Here is a 15,123-nt window from a genome sequence, read left to right as displayed (position 1 = left end):
AGAGTCTTGGCGCTTACACTACCCTGGTGGACTGGTTAAATCCGCTGCTGCTTCAGAAATGGCTGAGCAGAAAAATCCAAGCATTTAGTTCCACGAGCCAATATTAGGTTTAGACCCGTTGGAGGGGCGAACCCTTTGGGGAATGGGGAAGCGGAGGTCTTTTCTGTTTGTTTATGGTGTTTCTGGAGTGCTCTGACACAGTTGGCTAGCTCTTCTCTCAGATTCCGACCCCTTTCCTGTGTTTTTTTTTTTATTGTTAGTTTCGCTCTACTTTTTTGGCGGGGCAGTAGGGTCTGCTGGAGTCTCACGCTGACCCCTCAGCATGGTCCACGCCACGGGACACACGGTGCGATGCAGCATGAAGAAAGCTGTCCTCATGCATCATTGCAAGGGGCAGAGGGAAATACGTGGGGTGGAGGTGAAGTGGGGTGGATAGTGTGCATAATAGAAAGCTCCAGGTTCTTACACAGAAGTTTTTGCAATGCACACATCACACTTTTGCAAAATGATCAAATACGGATTTAGTTCTCACAAATACAGTCAAATTATCTTGCAATTACAGCATACAATCACCACCAAACACGTGCTTTTTGGTATATAAGTGTATCGGGTGTAATAATAACTTTTGTTTTATTGAAATTCCTGCTGAAATATGTTGTATAGTTTTTGTGTAAGTGTCCTGCAATGATGAGTCCAACAATGCCACCTGCTGGTATGGGGTAAAGCCCGAAAAAAAGAGAAGAAAGAAATGTAGGAAAAAAGTAAATAGAGAATCCACTTGAGTGCGGAAAACAAGCAACCTTGTCGGAAATTTTCCTAGTGGTGAGCATGAATGGCTCATGGCCAGTGTTCCCTCTAAGCTGCGCGCGTGCACATTCTCAGCGCTTAAGAAAATCTAGCCAGCGCACAAAAATGAGGGCTCAAGATTATTAATTAAGAAGCGTCTCAAGTCAAAGTTACAGTGCATGAAGGTAAAAATACACGGGTTCCCCTGACGCTGTGTCCTAAATGCGGTATTTTGAAGTCGAGTCGAAGTAGAACGAAGTTGAGTAAAGTTAGTAGAGTTTGTAGAGGACCGGCTTCTTCGGCTCGGCTCACTAAAAGGAACCGGCTCTTCCGGGTCCTAAACGGCTCTTCAGGTTGTTTTTGCTTCTTTCATCCCTATATGAGCAAATATTGTGTAAAATTATGCACAACATGACTTAAAGGAAGGGGGGAATAGAACAAAAAAGAAAAAAATACCAAAATGAAAAAGTAGTGAAAATCTGAGAAAAAAGAAGGAACATTTAGAAAAAAGCCAGAAAAAAAAGAAAATAAATAAATTTAGGAAAAAAGTAAATAGAGAACAAAAAGAAAAAAAGTGACAGCTCGGAAAAAATAAAGACAATGAGATTTTTCTTTAAAGGAATTAAAAAAAAGTAGAAAAAAAAACACAGAAAAAAGAAGAAAAATTTTGTGTTGCATTCAAATAATTTCCAATTATACCAAGTCAATCGTGTTGCCAACATTGTACTTCCACTCAAAAATGTGATTAAATACAGTTGTGTATCACGCAACCGACTCAATAAGCCCCCAAATATGTTAGTATTATGCGACAAAAGATATCAGGAAAAAAAAGAAATTGACATCTTGTGAAAGAATTGTAAGAACAAACGACGTTTGTAGGCCGTACAACCTTTGCAATAGTACATGAGTCAATTCATTCAAAAGAGAAAAATAATTTTGCATTGCCGGAAACTCAGCAAAATGTAACGTGATGTCAAATTTTGGACATGTTTGATAATGATTTATTAGCCACACTTGGAATTATGGTTGCTCACTGTTGTTTCAAGCGTTGCTCACCGACTTTGTGTGAACCCTCAGACCCATGGAAAATTACAGGGAACATTGATTGCAATACATCCCGGTGGCGAGGCGACCTCATTGCAAACACTCCTTCTGATGTTAAAAAGGCTTTTACCACGGATGGCAAATTGATTTTATAAGCCGTCACGAGTTAACCTCAAGGTCAATGAACTGAATGGAACACCTGAATGCTGCATGTAAGCTCACAAAACAAAATACACTTACCAGCTCATATTAACCCTATTCAACTCTGGACTTTTCAATGGTAACGTGTAAGGCCGATCTATTCAGTTTTATCGATCTTCTTCCTGCACAGCCGTATTGAATTAGCCGTTGTTGCTATTCTATATTCCTACAGTCAACATCATACCAGTATATTAAAACAGTGTGAATGATTTGAAACAATAGAAATAAAACAGAAAACACCTGATTGACCGCACGGCAATGTTCCCTGTAATTTTCCACGGGTCTGAGCATTCACACAAAGTCGGTGAGCAACGCTTGAAATAACAGTGAGCAACAGCAATCCCAAGTGTGGCAACTAAATCATTATCAAACCTGTCCAAAACTTGACATCAAGTTATATTTTGCTGAGTTTCCGGCAATGAAAAAAAATTAGTCGGTTGCACGATACACAACTGTATTTAATCACATTTTTTAGTGGAAGTACAATGTTGGCAACAAGATTGACTTGGTAGAATTGGAAATTATTTGAATGCAACACAAGCTTTTTCTTCTTTTTCCCTGTTTTTTTCTATTTTTTTTAATTCCTTAAAAAAAAGATCTCATTGTGTTAATGTTTCCTACAGAACTGTACTTTATCACATTTTTTAATGGAAGTACAATGTTGGCAACAAGATTGACTTGGTATAATTGGAAATTATTTCAATGCAACACAAACTTTTTCTTCTTTTTTTCTGTTTTTTTTTTCTATTTTTTAATTCCTTTAAAAAAATCTCATTGTGTTTATTTTTTGCTAGCTGTTACCTTTTTCTTTTTGTTCTCTATATACTTTTTTCCCCTCTGTTTCTTTCTTTTCTTTTTTTCTGGCTTTTTTTCTGATTTATTCCTTCTTTTTTCTCTTCCTTTTGTTTTTTTTTTCTCAGCTTTTCACTCCTTTTTCATTTTGGTATTTATTTTCTTTTTTGTTCTATCCCCCCTTCCTTTAAGTCATTTTGTGCATAATTTGACATAATATTTGGTCATATAAGGGATGAAAGAAGTAAACACAACCTGAAGAGCCGTTTAGGTCCCGAAAGAGCCGGTTCCTTTTACTGAGCCGAGCCGAAGAAGCCGGTTCTCAAAAAACCGCGCTGGATAGATTTTCTTGTGCGCTGAGAATGTGCGGGCAGTGCGCGATCGCGCACACGTGCAGCTTAGAGGGAACTGTGCGGCGCACAGTTCCTAAAAACTGAAAACTCCACTTCTGTATGAGCATATGTTTTACCAGAATCTGCAAGATGGATGCTAGTTTGAATGTCAGTGTTAATGACACTTGCACCGGCCAACATCTGTAATTTACTCATTGGTTGCCACACTGTTGATTTAATTAGACGCACTGTTAGAATTGGACTGCGTTTTGCGTAATTTGAATGTTTGAGCATCCGGCTGAGTACATTTTTTTGGGTAAGAAATATTTGAATATATTTGTTTGACAGTTTTGATTTTCATTAAGTTTATAGGAGGTGCACAATGAAAATATTGAGTCACAAAATGCACAATGAAACAGCAGAGTTTATTCTTTAGCACAGCCTGTTGGTACAAAAACAACATTTTAGTTAATAAGTAATAATACAAGTCAACTCAAGTCACATTTATTTATATAGCCCTTGATCACAAAAATGTCTCAAAGGACTGCACAGGATTACAATGACACAATTACCTGATCTTAAACCAACATGCGGGCAAGGAACAACTCAAAACCTCAGTGTGAGGAAAAAGAGGAACCTTGAGAAAGGACCTCACAAGTGGTAATCCCCCTTTCATGATGACCAGGGTGAATCACAATTAGCATTACTATACACAAGCATAGTAAACACTCGGTAACATGTTGAAAATTTGTCCAGAAAGTTCATGACAGCAGCGACACCCCCAGCCTGTAAACTAGTCCAGAAAGTCTATGACGGCCACGAGGCAGTTTCCCATCTCTGCCAGCTGGTCCATGCAGGCATTCGCATGCTTCAGGTCAAACGTGGTCCGCTGACTCATCTCCAAATCGTCCTTCTCTTTCGTATCACCAACAGGCAGGCAGTCGGAAAAAGACAGGACAATACAGAATATGAGGTGGGCATCAATCATAAGCTTTGGAATAGAAGTGTGTCTTAAGCCTCGATTTAAAAACTTCCATTGAGGTTGCAGATCTTATCTCCGGAGGCAGGGCATTCCATAGATCCGGGGCCCGGATGGAGAACGCTCTCGAGTCTGCAGACTTCTTGGCTCTCGGAGTCACAAGTAGACCGGCATTTTCAGAGCGCAGACTCCGTGCAGGAACATAGGGGGAATCAAATCAGAGAGATAAGAGGGTGCAAGTCCATGCAAACATTTATATGTTAATAAGAGAACCTTAAAGTCACATCTTAAGTGGACTGGGAGCCAGTGCAAGTTGTCCAATACAGGAGTAATATGCTAAAATGTTTTGGTCTTAGTCAAAAGTCTAGCTGCTGCATTCCGAACCAGCTGCAAACTTTTGATAATTCAATCATTTAAACATGCATTTTTAATAATACTTGTCAATAAATTTGCATTCTTTAGACATACCTTGAGCTTCACTTGAATGGAGCTAACTTACAGTAATTGTTGGAGATCTTGATGATCATGGGTACCCAAAAATGTTGAGAAAGGCTGGATAATTTGTTTAAGAGTTTATATTCTTCCTTATGCTTTGCAGGACTTGTTTTCAGTCGCACTACATAATACACTGACATCTGGTATTCAAATAATAGACACAGTACTTTTAAGCATATCTATATGAATGATTCATGGAATTTGTTTCCAAACCAATAACATTTTTATGATGTATATATCCTTCTATGGCAGTAAGTAATCGAAACAGTAAAACATAGTTAGTAGCAAATACTGCAGGCAAATAGACAGACACTTCATATGGCGTAAGAATGTCATAAAACGGAACGGGACTGTCTTGAAACGAGTCGGGAAGCAGGAAGTTGGAACTCATTTGTGTAGACGATCTGTCGCTTTAATTGAGAAAGAAAAGTTGTCCGACACACAAACGGACCAAAAACAAAACAAAGCAGGATCAAATGCAGGCAAAAATACAGACTAGGCATTTAACGGGATTAAACAGAACTTGCAGGAATTTCTCAGAATGTTACACCGAAGTGCAACAAGCACAACAATAATAAACAGGTATCAAACAGGCATGAACAGGTTTTCAATAAGGGTAAACAACGATCTGGCAAAGGGCAATTCCAAAAGGCGCGTTTAAGTACCCATAGGAGTAATCAGGAAATGCAGGTCAGCCGGTGTCAAGGGGCAGGCCATCTGGGCGCCATGACAACCGTGCAGGACATGACAAAAAAATCATGATTTAGATAAGCAATACTGAACATCTATTTCCCAAGAAAATTACTGTTTACCATGGTTCTGGAAAACAATACTAAAAATTTGAATAATATTAGAATCTTTAATCCGTTTTTTTGTGTATTTTCTTTTTTTGCTTGTTTGTATACCCCCCCCCCCAAAATCCCAAATTACATTTTTTGAATAAAATATACTATCTTGACTATAGTCACGGAACATGTTTGTGATTCAACAGGGAATGTCTGTAAACAAGAAAAAAAAAACAACTATAGCTAACTAATTTCAGGAGCATCAGGTAACTTTTTCGAGATTATTTTTCAGTCTAGTAGTTTTAAATAAAGCAAAGTGTTTAATGGCTCAGAATATTAATACTAATACAAATACTAATATGAATAATTTAGAAAAACTTCGGTATTACCAAAATTATAACTAAACATTTTGTGTCGGTCCCCCAAAACATGAATATTGAAATGCACTAATCATAATAATTTTCCCATGTCAAATGTCCTTCTGTTAATGGCAAATAATCAGGTCTATTCTATTACTTTGTAATCATTATTTCAATTTAGAGAATCATGTTTTTCAAATGGCACTTTAAATAAAGAAAATGATTTGCCATATAAGATGATTGTGTGTCGTGTCCTGCACGGTTGTCATGGCGCCCAGCTGGCCCCGCCCCTTGACACCGGCTGACCTGCATTCCCTGATTACTCCTATGGGTACTTAAACGCGCCTTTTGGAACTGCCCTTGACCAGGTCGTGGTTTACCCTTGTTGAAAACCTGTTCATGCCTGTTTGATACCTGTTTATTATTGTTGTGCTTGTTGCACTTCGGTGTAACATTCTGAGAGATTCCTGCAAGTTCTGTTTCTTTCTGAGAATTGCCTGGATTGTAATTTTGCCTGCATTTGAGCCTGCTTTGTTTTGTTTTTGGTCCGTTTGTGTGTTGGACAACTTTTCTTTCTCAATTGAAGTGACAGATCGTCGACACAAATATGTTCCTACTTCCTGCTTCCCGACCCGTTTCAAGACAGTCCCGTTCCGTTTCATGACATTGTGTCCATTTCCATTTTTTCTTTCTTATTCTAGAATTGATCTGAAAACAGTCACATGAATCAAGCGTTTGGTCTGCCATTGACATATTTTGTTTCGTTTACTGAATATATTTATTTTCTAGAAAGAAATAGCGGAAATAGTGAGACAACTAGTGCAGCACGGTGGCGCAGTGGTTAGCGCTTGTGCGGCACAGTTCATGTCATGGGAACCTGTCGTGGGTTCAAATCCAGCTCTAGACTTCCTGTGCGGAGTTTGTATGTTCTCCCCGTGCTTGCGTGGGCTTCCTCCGGGCACTCCGGTTTCCTCCCACGTTCCAAAAACATGCATTTCAGGTGAATTGGCCGGTCCAAATTGTCCATAGGTGTGAATGAGCAAATGAGTTGTCTGTCACTGTGTGCCCTGCGATTGGCTGGCGACCAGTTCAGGGTGTCCCCTGCCCACTGCCCGAAGATGGCTGGGATGTGCTCCAGCCCCCCCGCGACCCTAATGAGGATAAGCAGTACGGCTAATGAGATGAGATGAGTAAGACAACTAATAAAAAACAATTGAAGAGTGTAATAGTTGTGAGTACTTTATACGAGAAAACAATCTTAAAATATAGTAAAATAACAAAAATAATTCATAAAAATAGCCCAATTGAAGGCAAATATTTTATGTACAGTACATACACCAGTGTTTTCCTGAAATACTGGCACAATTTAAAGATAATTATCTTTAAATGCTTTTTTCAAATATATTTGAATCCTTAAAAACTGTACCCTCGTCAGTACACAACCCCCCATTTAATGAGCTTAACCTAATAAAAAGTCAGCACTGGCATGCAACACATCAACTCAAAGCTAAATGCATGTTGCCCAAGTCTGTCAGGCAAATTGTTTCTAGCTGAAGTGGAGTTTGAGGTTGGCTATGGCCGCAAGGCAAACAATATTTTTTTTTTTTGTTTGTCTCGTCTCAACTACGAGAAGCATGAATTTTGCTGCCGAGACGACAGAAACATGAAATTCGGCGATGCCTCGGGCCGAGCCCTTCTTGCATGGCGCTGCCAGCACGCAGCATGTCACGCATAACGTGTGACATCACCAGGGTTGGGTAGGGTTACTTTAACTTGATTACTTTCAATTACTTTTGGATTACTCCAATACCAAATATGCTGATAAAAGACAAAGGGAAATAAATATGAATAAAATGACTAGATTTTGTGCAGGCTTGGGGAGTAACGGAATACATGGAACGGCAAAAATGATGTTGGCAAGCTGTTTGGATTTATTTTCATTCTGTTTCTGTGGCATTTTATGTTAATTTTGCCGGAGATCAAAGAGATCAAAGCCAGGAGAGAAAGCTTACCACGTGTTGTGAGTCATCATCTTATTCCTATTTAGTTTCTTTTGTCTTTTATTAGCATATTTGGTATTAGAGTAATCCAAAAGTAATTGAAATTAATCCAGTTAAAGTAACCCTACCCAACCCTGGACATCACTGACAATTCATCCATTGAATGGTTAGAAAATTCAAGAGTTAATGTGCCTCCATAGCCTATGAGATATATTTATAGTTTAGTACCAGTCAAATTTTGAAGAAAATACATCAGAGGATTTTCTTCTTGCTAGGAGAACAGGGGAAAGCGTAAACCTCAGATGATTAAAAACAACCTGTTTTAAGCGCCCTCCCTGAGCTCTTCCTTTTTATAAAATCTACTAGATTTCAAAAAGCAGATAAACCCTAAAGGGTGTGGTAATCAAAGAACAGCAACATTATTGGCCAATAATGACAAATTATTATACGGAGCATAATAGTCAAAATGATGACACAAAACAAACGAAAAATAACTAAAAATTGTGCGCATCTTTTGTAAATTTTTTTGCTGGTGTCCTATACCAAAAACCTAAAAAATAATTTAATGCAGAAAATAAAATCAAATTAATTAAAGAAGAGCTGTTTAGGTCCCGAAAGAGCCGGTTCCTTTTAGTGAGCCGAGCCGAAGAAGCCGGTTCTCGAAAAACTGCGCTGGATAGATTTTCTTGTGCGCTGGAAACTATGTTCACTACGTTGTTTGTGTGAAATGTATTCATTCAATTTTGAATACGAAAATGTATTATTCTACTTAAATATATTTGCATGTATTTTTTCCTTTAACCGTGAACGTCCAAGCGACTTCATTTTTAACTTTTTTTATAATAAACCTCATTCATGTCGAGCAACTCAGTGTCTCACAACAAAACGTTCATTAACAATATATATGATATAAGGAAACACATGTACAATATAACATGTTAAACTACATAAAAAAACATGTTTGAAAAAAAGATTTGTTTGTATTTTGTAAGGGAAAATACGACAGTTTCTAAGGGCATGGAGCACACCCATTTTGGTGACCCATAGATCTCTGTTGGGACCCATAGATTTTTGACCATGCGAGTCCCTGGGACCCATTACTTTTCACAGGTAAAATGAACACTGGTATCAATGATAAAATCTGTATGCTATAAATGTTGGTCTTTGCGGTCGAGAAGTCTGTCTTTGTATGTTTTAATAATGTAATAATGCATATTTCCTTTTTTAGTGGGTTAATCAGATGATGCTTTTGTTGCCACACATCTAATCATAAAAAATTGCACTGTGTCCACTCCGTCCATGTTGAACAAATTGTCCCTGGCACCTTTCATAGAAGGTTTTACAATGACACTTTTCTATAGACTGTGAGCAGAGGGGTAATTACATCAAACCCTGGCTTGATTAATTGAGGAGATGACAAACTGCTCACAGGACGGAAAATGTATCATTAAAGGAGTTGAGCATATTTTGTGATGAGCCACCTGGTATCAGCACCTAATCCGTCTGCCAGGATCGCTCCTCTAATGGGTGGCGTCCGTCGGGCCACCTGAACTCAAGCTTTCTCAATGGAGATTGGAATCTTGTTTGGATTGGAAACTTGTGTGGATGGCCGGATCGGTTTGCATTGTTTGGAGATTGTGGAATGATGATAGAGAGGAAGTGAAAATCATCAAGTACATGAGTGTTCAAGGGACACAGTGTGATATCTAACCACTAGATGTTTCTGTAGTGCAGGGGTTTCAAACTCAATTTACTTGGGGGCTGCTGGAGCTGGGCTCTTTGCAAAGTTGGGCCACATCAGGTTTTTCGAAAGGAAATCTCTGATAGGAAGAATATCAGATTCAGATTCAGATTCAGATCTACTTTATTGTCATTCTAGTACACGTGTATACAGAACGAAATGTCGATGCATCTGACCCCCACAGTTTCCTTGAATGTACAGATATAAATAATGTTGTATTGTATTTTGGCTACGTGTAGTATTTTACCATAGTGCCGATAGTGCAAGAAGAGTAGCTAACCAGATGTGCAATATGGGCAGTCAGGTTAACAAGTCAGGTACACAGTAACATTAACACTGTAACAATAACGCTGTAATTACAATAGTGCAGAGAGCAGTGTGCAAGGAGTGGCAAGCTATAAAAAAAAACTGCCAGTAGTGCAAAAGTCAGATTAGCAGCCGTTTAGATTTAAGTTAACTATATGTTAGATTGACCATTTAACAGTCTAATGGCCAGGGGGACTAGACTATTGCGGAGCCTGGTGGTCCTGCACCGCACACTGCAGTACCTCTTCCCAGAGGCTAGCAGAGTGAACAGTATGCAGTTCTTTCAAAGAAATTTCTACACCAACAGTGTTCATTTTACCTGTGAAAAGTGATGGGTCCCGGGGACTCGCATGCTCAAAAATCTATAGGTCCCAACAGAGATCTATGGGTCCCCAAATTTTAGTTATCGAGGTTGAAATTGTAAATCGGTGACAAATATATAATAAAAATCTATATATTCGCTCAGTTTTAATCATCAAATTATTAATTCATTTTCTGCATCAAATTATTGTTGGTAATACAGTGGGACCTCGGTTATCGCGGTTAATGGGGACCAAAACCACCCGCGATAAGTGAAAATCCGCGAAGTAGCGGCGCACCTTTAAAAAAAAATGTTTAAAGCCAATCGGATGAAATGGTACCTCATCTCTCATCTCATCAGCCGTACCGCTTATCCTCACTAGGGTCGCGGGGGGGCTGGAGCCCATCCCAGCCATCTCCGGGCAGTGGGCAGGGGACACCCTGAACTGGTTGCCAGCCAATCGCAGGGCACACGGGGACCGACAACTCACTCGCCCATTCGCACCTAGGTACAATTTGAACCGGCCAATCCACCTGAAATGAATGTGAGTTGGAATGTGGGAGGAAACCGGAGTGCCCGGAGGAAACCCACGCAAGCACGGGGAGAACATACAAACTCCGCACAGGATGTCTGGAGCTGGATTTGAACCCACGACAGGTTCCCATGACATGAACTGTGCCGCACAAGCGCTAATAGTCAACGAAACACACCTTGTCCATGTAAATGCAAATAAGAAAAAAATGGATCTGCCTATGTTATCTTTTCTTCTCATGTATTGCTGAGGTGTTTGATCTAAGAAGCTCTATGGACACATACAAAATATTGAATACAATCAATCAGCTATTTTTGTGTTCATCTGCCCAGCTCCTGTGCACATGTTTTCAAACCAAACCGCTAGGACGCGCAAAATAATACACTCTGCCCTTTCAAATTGCAAACATATCCAATCCTCACATTTTGCCTCCACTCTGGCAGTCATACCAGGGGGAGTAATGGCAAAAATAGAAAAAAGCCATCCCTACAAATCCCTTTTGCAAAAAACGGGAAGTTAAGCATGTGTTGAAAACATAAATAAATAAATAAATAAATAAGACACGGGTTGACTAATTTGAATTGGAACGCCGGAACACAGTTCAAAGCCGGAGCTATGATTTGATTCTCACACGAGAGAGAAAGCAAAAAAAAAAAAAAAAGATTCCGGCTGTGTTGGCAGCGAAATAAGAAGCTGATTGGGACGCCGAGTCACGCTCTCCATGGGCCCCTTCGCTCTCTTGGTGGAGGTGGAGGCCACGGAGATGGAGAACACTCAAAGACCTCCTGGGTAGTCATTGGAATAGCTTTAACCTATGAGGGCTTGGATCCATTCTAAATTTCACCCATGGCAAAGATAATTCGAGGTTATTGTTGTTGAATGGTAGCCGTATGACTTTTTATGTGCAAATTGTTGCATGCCTTTTACTGTTTTACTTTTGTTTTATCACATACTCGTCACATGCTCTTTGGATATAACAAGATGGTATCTCTTCTTACTAGCTTAATTGGTTCCAGGATCGTGCTTGTAGCTCAAATATCTTACATTTTACCAAAATTAAATACATACAAACGAATAGGTCTACTCCCGTTCTCCCAAAAGCATTTTCGAGTGGAACGAGGAAGTGTTCAAAATAAGACAGATCGGGGCGAGAACTTAACAGGAGCAAAACACAGGCAACAACTTGGCTTGGCAAAACAAGAGCAAAAAAAAACACAGGCAAAAAGGGGATTCACATGCTTGGCAAAACACAACAGAGTTTAGCGGGAGTTTCGCAGATGCTCCGACACCAGGCGACTCACAAGACAGCGTTTAAGTAGTCAGGGAGCAATCTGTCAACGTGTTTCAGCTGGTGTCCATGAGTGGGGCCAATTGGGCGCCGTGGCAATCGTGACAGAACTTGGCGCCACACGGCGGGGACCAATTGGGCGCCATGGTAACCAAGACAAAATATGTTTATGTTTATCTTAGTTTTCTTTTTAAATACGTGTTTACTCTGTAGTTCCTTGTCTACATGTTTACGTTCCACCGGATGCTAACGTTCCACCGAATGCTAACTTTAGCATAGCGCTAAATATCCTGCCCGCTGCTATCAATAAACAGCAGCTCACACACCCTGACGGAGCTTTTATCGACTGTACCTCCCAAATTTATTCAATACGTGGACTGACCAATTAGGGAAAAACACTGGACCGTGTGCACTGTAAGATGAAAACATCTAGTTGGATCCGGCGATCTCTGTCTGTCCCTCACCCCCTCATACACCCCCCTCCGGAGGAAAACAAAGCCTATGCAATCAAGGACAGTACAAACATCTTCTTTGTTCCTTTATCTCTTTGTTTTCTTTATCCTCACTGTAAAATGTGGAACTGGAGTGCCACGTCCAATTTCGTTGTCACAATATATTCAACCCATGTTGTAACAATGACAATAAAGGGAATTCAATTCCATTTTCTCTGATTTTTGCATGTAATACTAAACATAGCACAATGGTAAATTGAAGTGAGATAGCTAACTATTAAATCTACTCATTAGTGCCATGGATGGGCAGCACGTTGTGTGGAGTTTGCATGTTCTCCACGTGCTTGTGTGGGTTCCTCCAGGCACTTCAGTTTCCTCCCACATTCCAAATATTGTCCATATTGTCCGCAGGTGTGAATGAGTGAGGACTTGTCTGTCCCTTTGTGCTCTGTGACTGTCTGGCAACCAGTTCAGGGTGTTCCCTGCCCTCTGTCCGAGGATGGTTAGGATGGGCTCCAGCACCCTAGCGACCCTACTGAGGATAAGCGGAGCAGATAATGGATGGAAGGGCAGCACAGCAGCACAGTGGTTAGTGCGCTTGCGGCACAGTTCTGAGATCAAACCCCCTGTGTGGAGTTTGCATGTTCTCCCCATGCTTGCGTGGGTTTCCTCCTGGCACTCTGGTTTCCTCCCACATTCCAAAAACATGCTTGTCAGGTTAATTGGCCGGTCAAAATTGTCCACAAGTGTGAATGAGCGAATGATTTGTCTGTCCCTGTGTGCCCTGCGATTGGCTGGCAACCAGTTCGGGGTGTCCCCTGCCCACTGCCCGAGAATGGTTAGGATGGGCTCCAGCGCCCTAGCGACCCTACTGAGGATAAATGGAGCAGATAATGGATGGATGGATTATTGCCATGGTACGCAAATACACTTTAGACTATGAGCTTGTTGTAATACAGCTCACAAAGATATATTTTCTTGAAATGTTGAAACAAATAACAGCAGCTGATGCACCCTGACATACGATCTTGTTTGGAGTAAAAGGGGTGCTGCAGAAGTATTGACAAGGAATAACCTGTCTCTTTCTTTCTGTTTCTAGAATGAAGAAACGGGAGCTGCGGGGAATGTGCAGGAAGGTGTTGCTGCTCACCGTGTGCATCTTGTCTCTCTGGGGACAATTGAGCAGCGCGTCATCACACCGGAGCCACATCGGTATGTTCCTGCCTGCGATGGCTCACGTACAAAGAAGCATTTAAGTGCTGCTCGAGTTTGTTTCGAGTATGTAGAAACGCCATACAAAACACTGTTTGCAAACTACAAGTCAAGTCAAGTCAAGTCATGTTTATTTGGATAGCCCTTAATCACATTTAACTCCCGTCTCGATTACTGTAATGCACTACTCTCTGGTCTCCCGAAGTCTAGAATCAAGTCTCTTCAGCTGGTACAAAATGCCGCAGCGAGGCTTTTAACTAGGACAAAAAAGTCCGATCACATCACACTGATTTTGGCTAACCTGCATTGGCTCCCAGTTAACATTAGATGTGATTTCAAGGTTCTCTTAGTATTATACAAAATCATACATGGACTTGCTCCCTCTTATCTTTCAGATCCGATTTCCCCCTATGTCCCGGTCCGAAGCCTACGTTTAGAGAGTGCCGGTCTTCTGGTGATCCCAAGAGCAAAGAAGTGTTCTGCTGGTTCGAGAGCGTTCTCCACCAGTGCTATGGAATGCTCTTCCCCCTGAGATCCGATCTGCAACCTCAGTGGAAATGTTTAAATCTAAGCTTAAATCTCACTCCTACTCTATAGCATATGAATAACCTACTCTTCTCGTCGGCTCCAGAGCAGGGGAATGTATAATAATATTCTGAAAAATAGTCTGTGTAATATAGTGTAATAATCTGTGAAGCCCTTTGAGACTCTTCGTGATTTAGGGCTATACAAATAAAAATGACTTGACTTGACAATAAGTCTGAAAGGGCTGCACAGATCAAAGACTATTGCAAATTACGGACTATTATGACACCATCCCCTTAAATTGTTAACATAAAATATATGTTATTCATATGCTACACAATAGAAGTTTGTTTTAAGCTTAGATTTAAACATTTCCACTGAGGTTGCAGATCGAATCTCAGGGGGCAGAGCATTCTACAGCTCAGAGACCCGAATGGAGAACGCTCTTGAACCTGCGGATCTCTTCTGGGCTCTTGGGATCACGACTAGAACATGGACCGGAACATAGGGGAAAATTAAATCTGAAAGATATGCAGTAGAAAGGCCATGCAGGATTTTGTGTCCTACCAACAGAACCTTAAAATCACATCTTAAGCGAACAGGGAGCCAATGCAGGTTAGCTAAAATCAGGGTAATGTGGTCAAACTCTCTTGTCTTGGTTAAAAGCCTCGCTGCAGCATTTTGTACTAGCTGAAGGCTCTTGATTTTGGACTTACTGTGAACTTGGTAAATGCACTACAAAACAAATCTGATTCTTAATTGTGCTTATTTGGAGTACTGTTGTTGTTTTACCGAAAAATAAGGAGGCTCTGGACCTCTCCTTTCCAAAACAATACAATGCTCAAAGCAGTCATGGGTATACAACATTCCTTTCTTTCTGCTAAAAAATAATTATTTAGTACCCTAAATAATTTGCATATCTGACGTCAATATTGCTGTTATCGTATGACAATTTACCATTACCTCAATACCTCAATACCTCATTACCTCATA

At 40.4% G+C, this 15,123-nt stretch overlaps 1 protein-coding gene across 1 annotated transcript in view; it reads left to right on the top strand.

Annotated features, from left to right (window-relative positions):
• tafa3a (TAFA chemokine like family member 3a) overlaps positions 1-15,123 on the top strand; it is a 189,288-nt gene that overhangs the window by 93,785 nt on the left and 80,380 nt on the right. Inside the window, exon 2 of the mRNA XM_088337273.1 lies at positions 13,493-13,605. Within this exon, the coding sequence (XP_088193399.1) occupies positions 13,494-13,605 (112 nt within the window). The 5' untranslated portion in view covers position 13,493. The remainder of the gene's footprint in view (positions 1-13,492; positions 13,606-15,123) is intronic.

The sequence above is a fragment of the Urocampus carinirostris genome, chromosome 6 (genome assembly GCF_059441175.1).
Source record: "Urocampus carinirostris isolate Australia breed hairy pipefish chromosome 6, RoL_Ucar_1.0, whole genome shotgun sequence".
Classification (NCBI taxonomy): domain Eukaryota; kingdom Metazoa; phylum Chordata; class Actinopteri; order Syngnathiformes; family Syngnathidae; genus Urocampus; species Urocampus carinirostris.
This window is presented reverse-complemented; position numbering and strand designations above follow the sequence as displayed.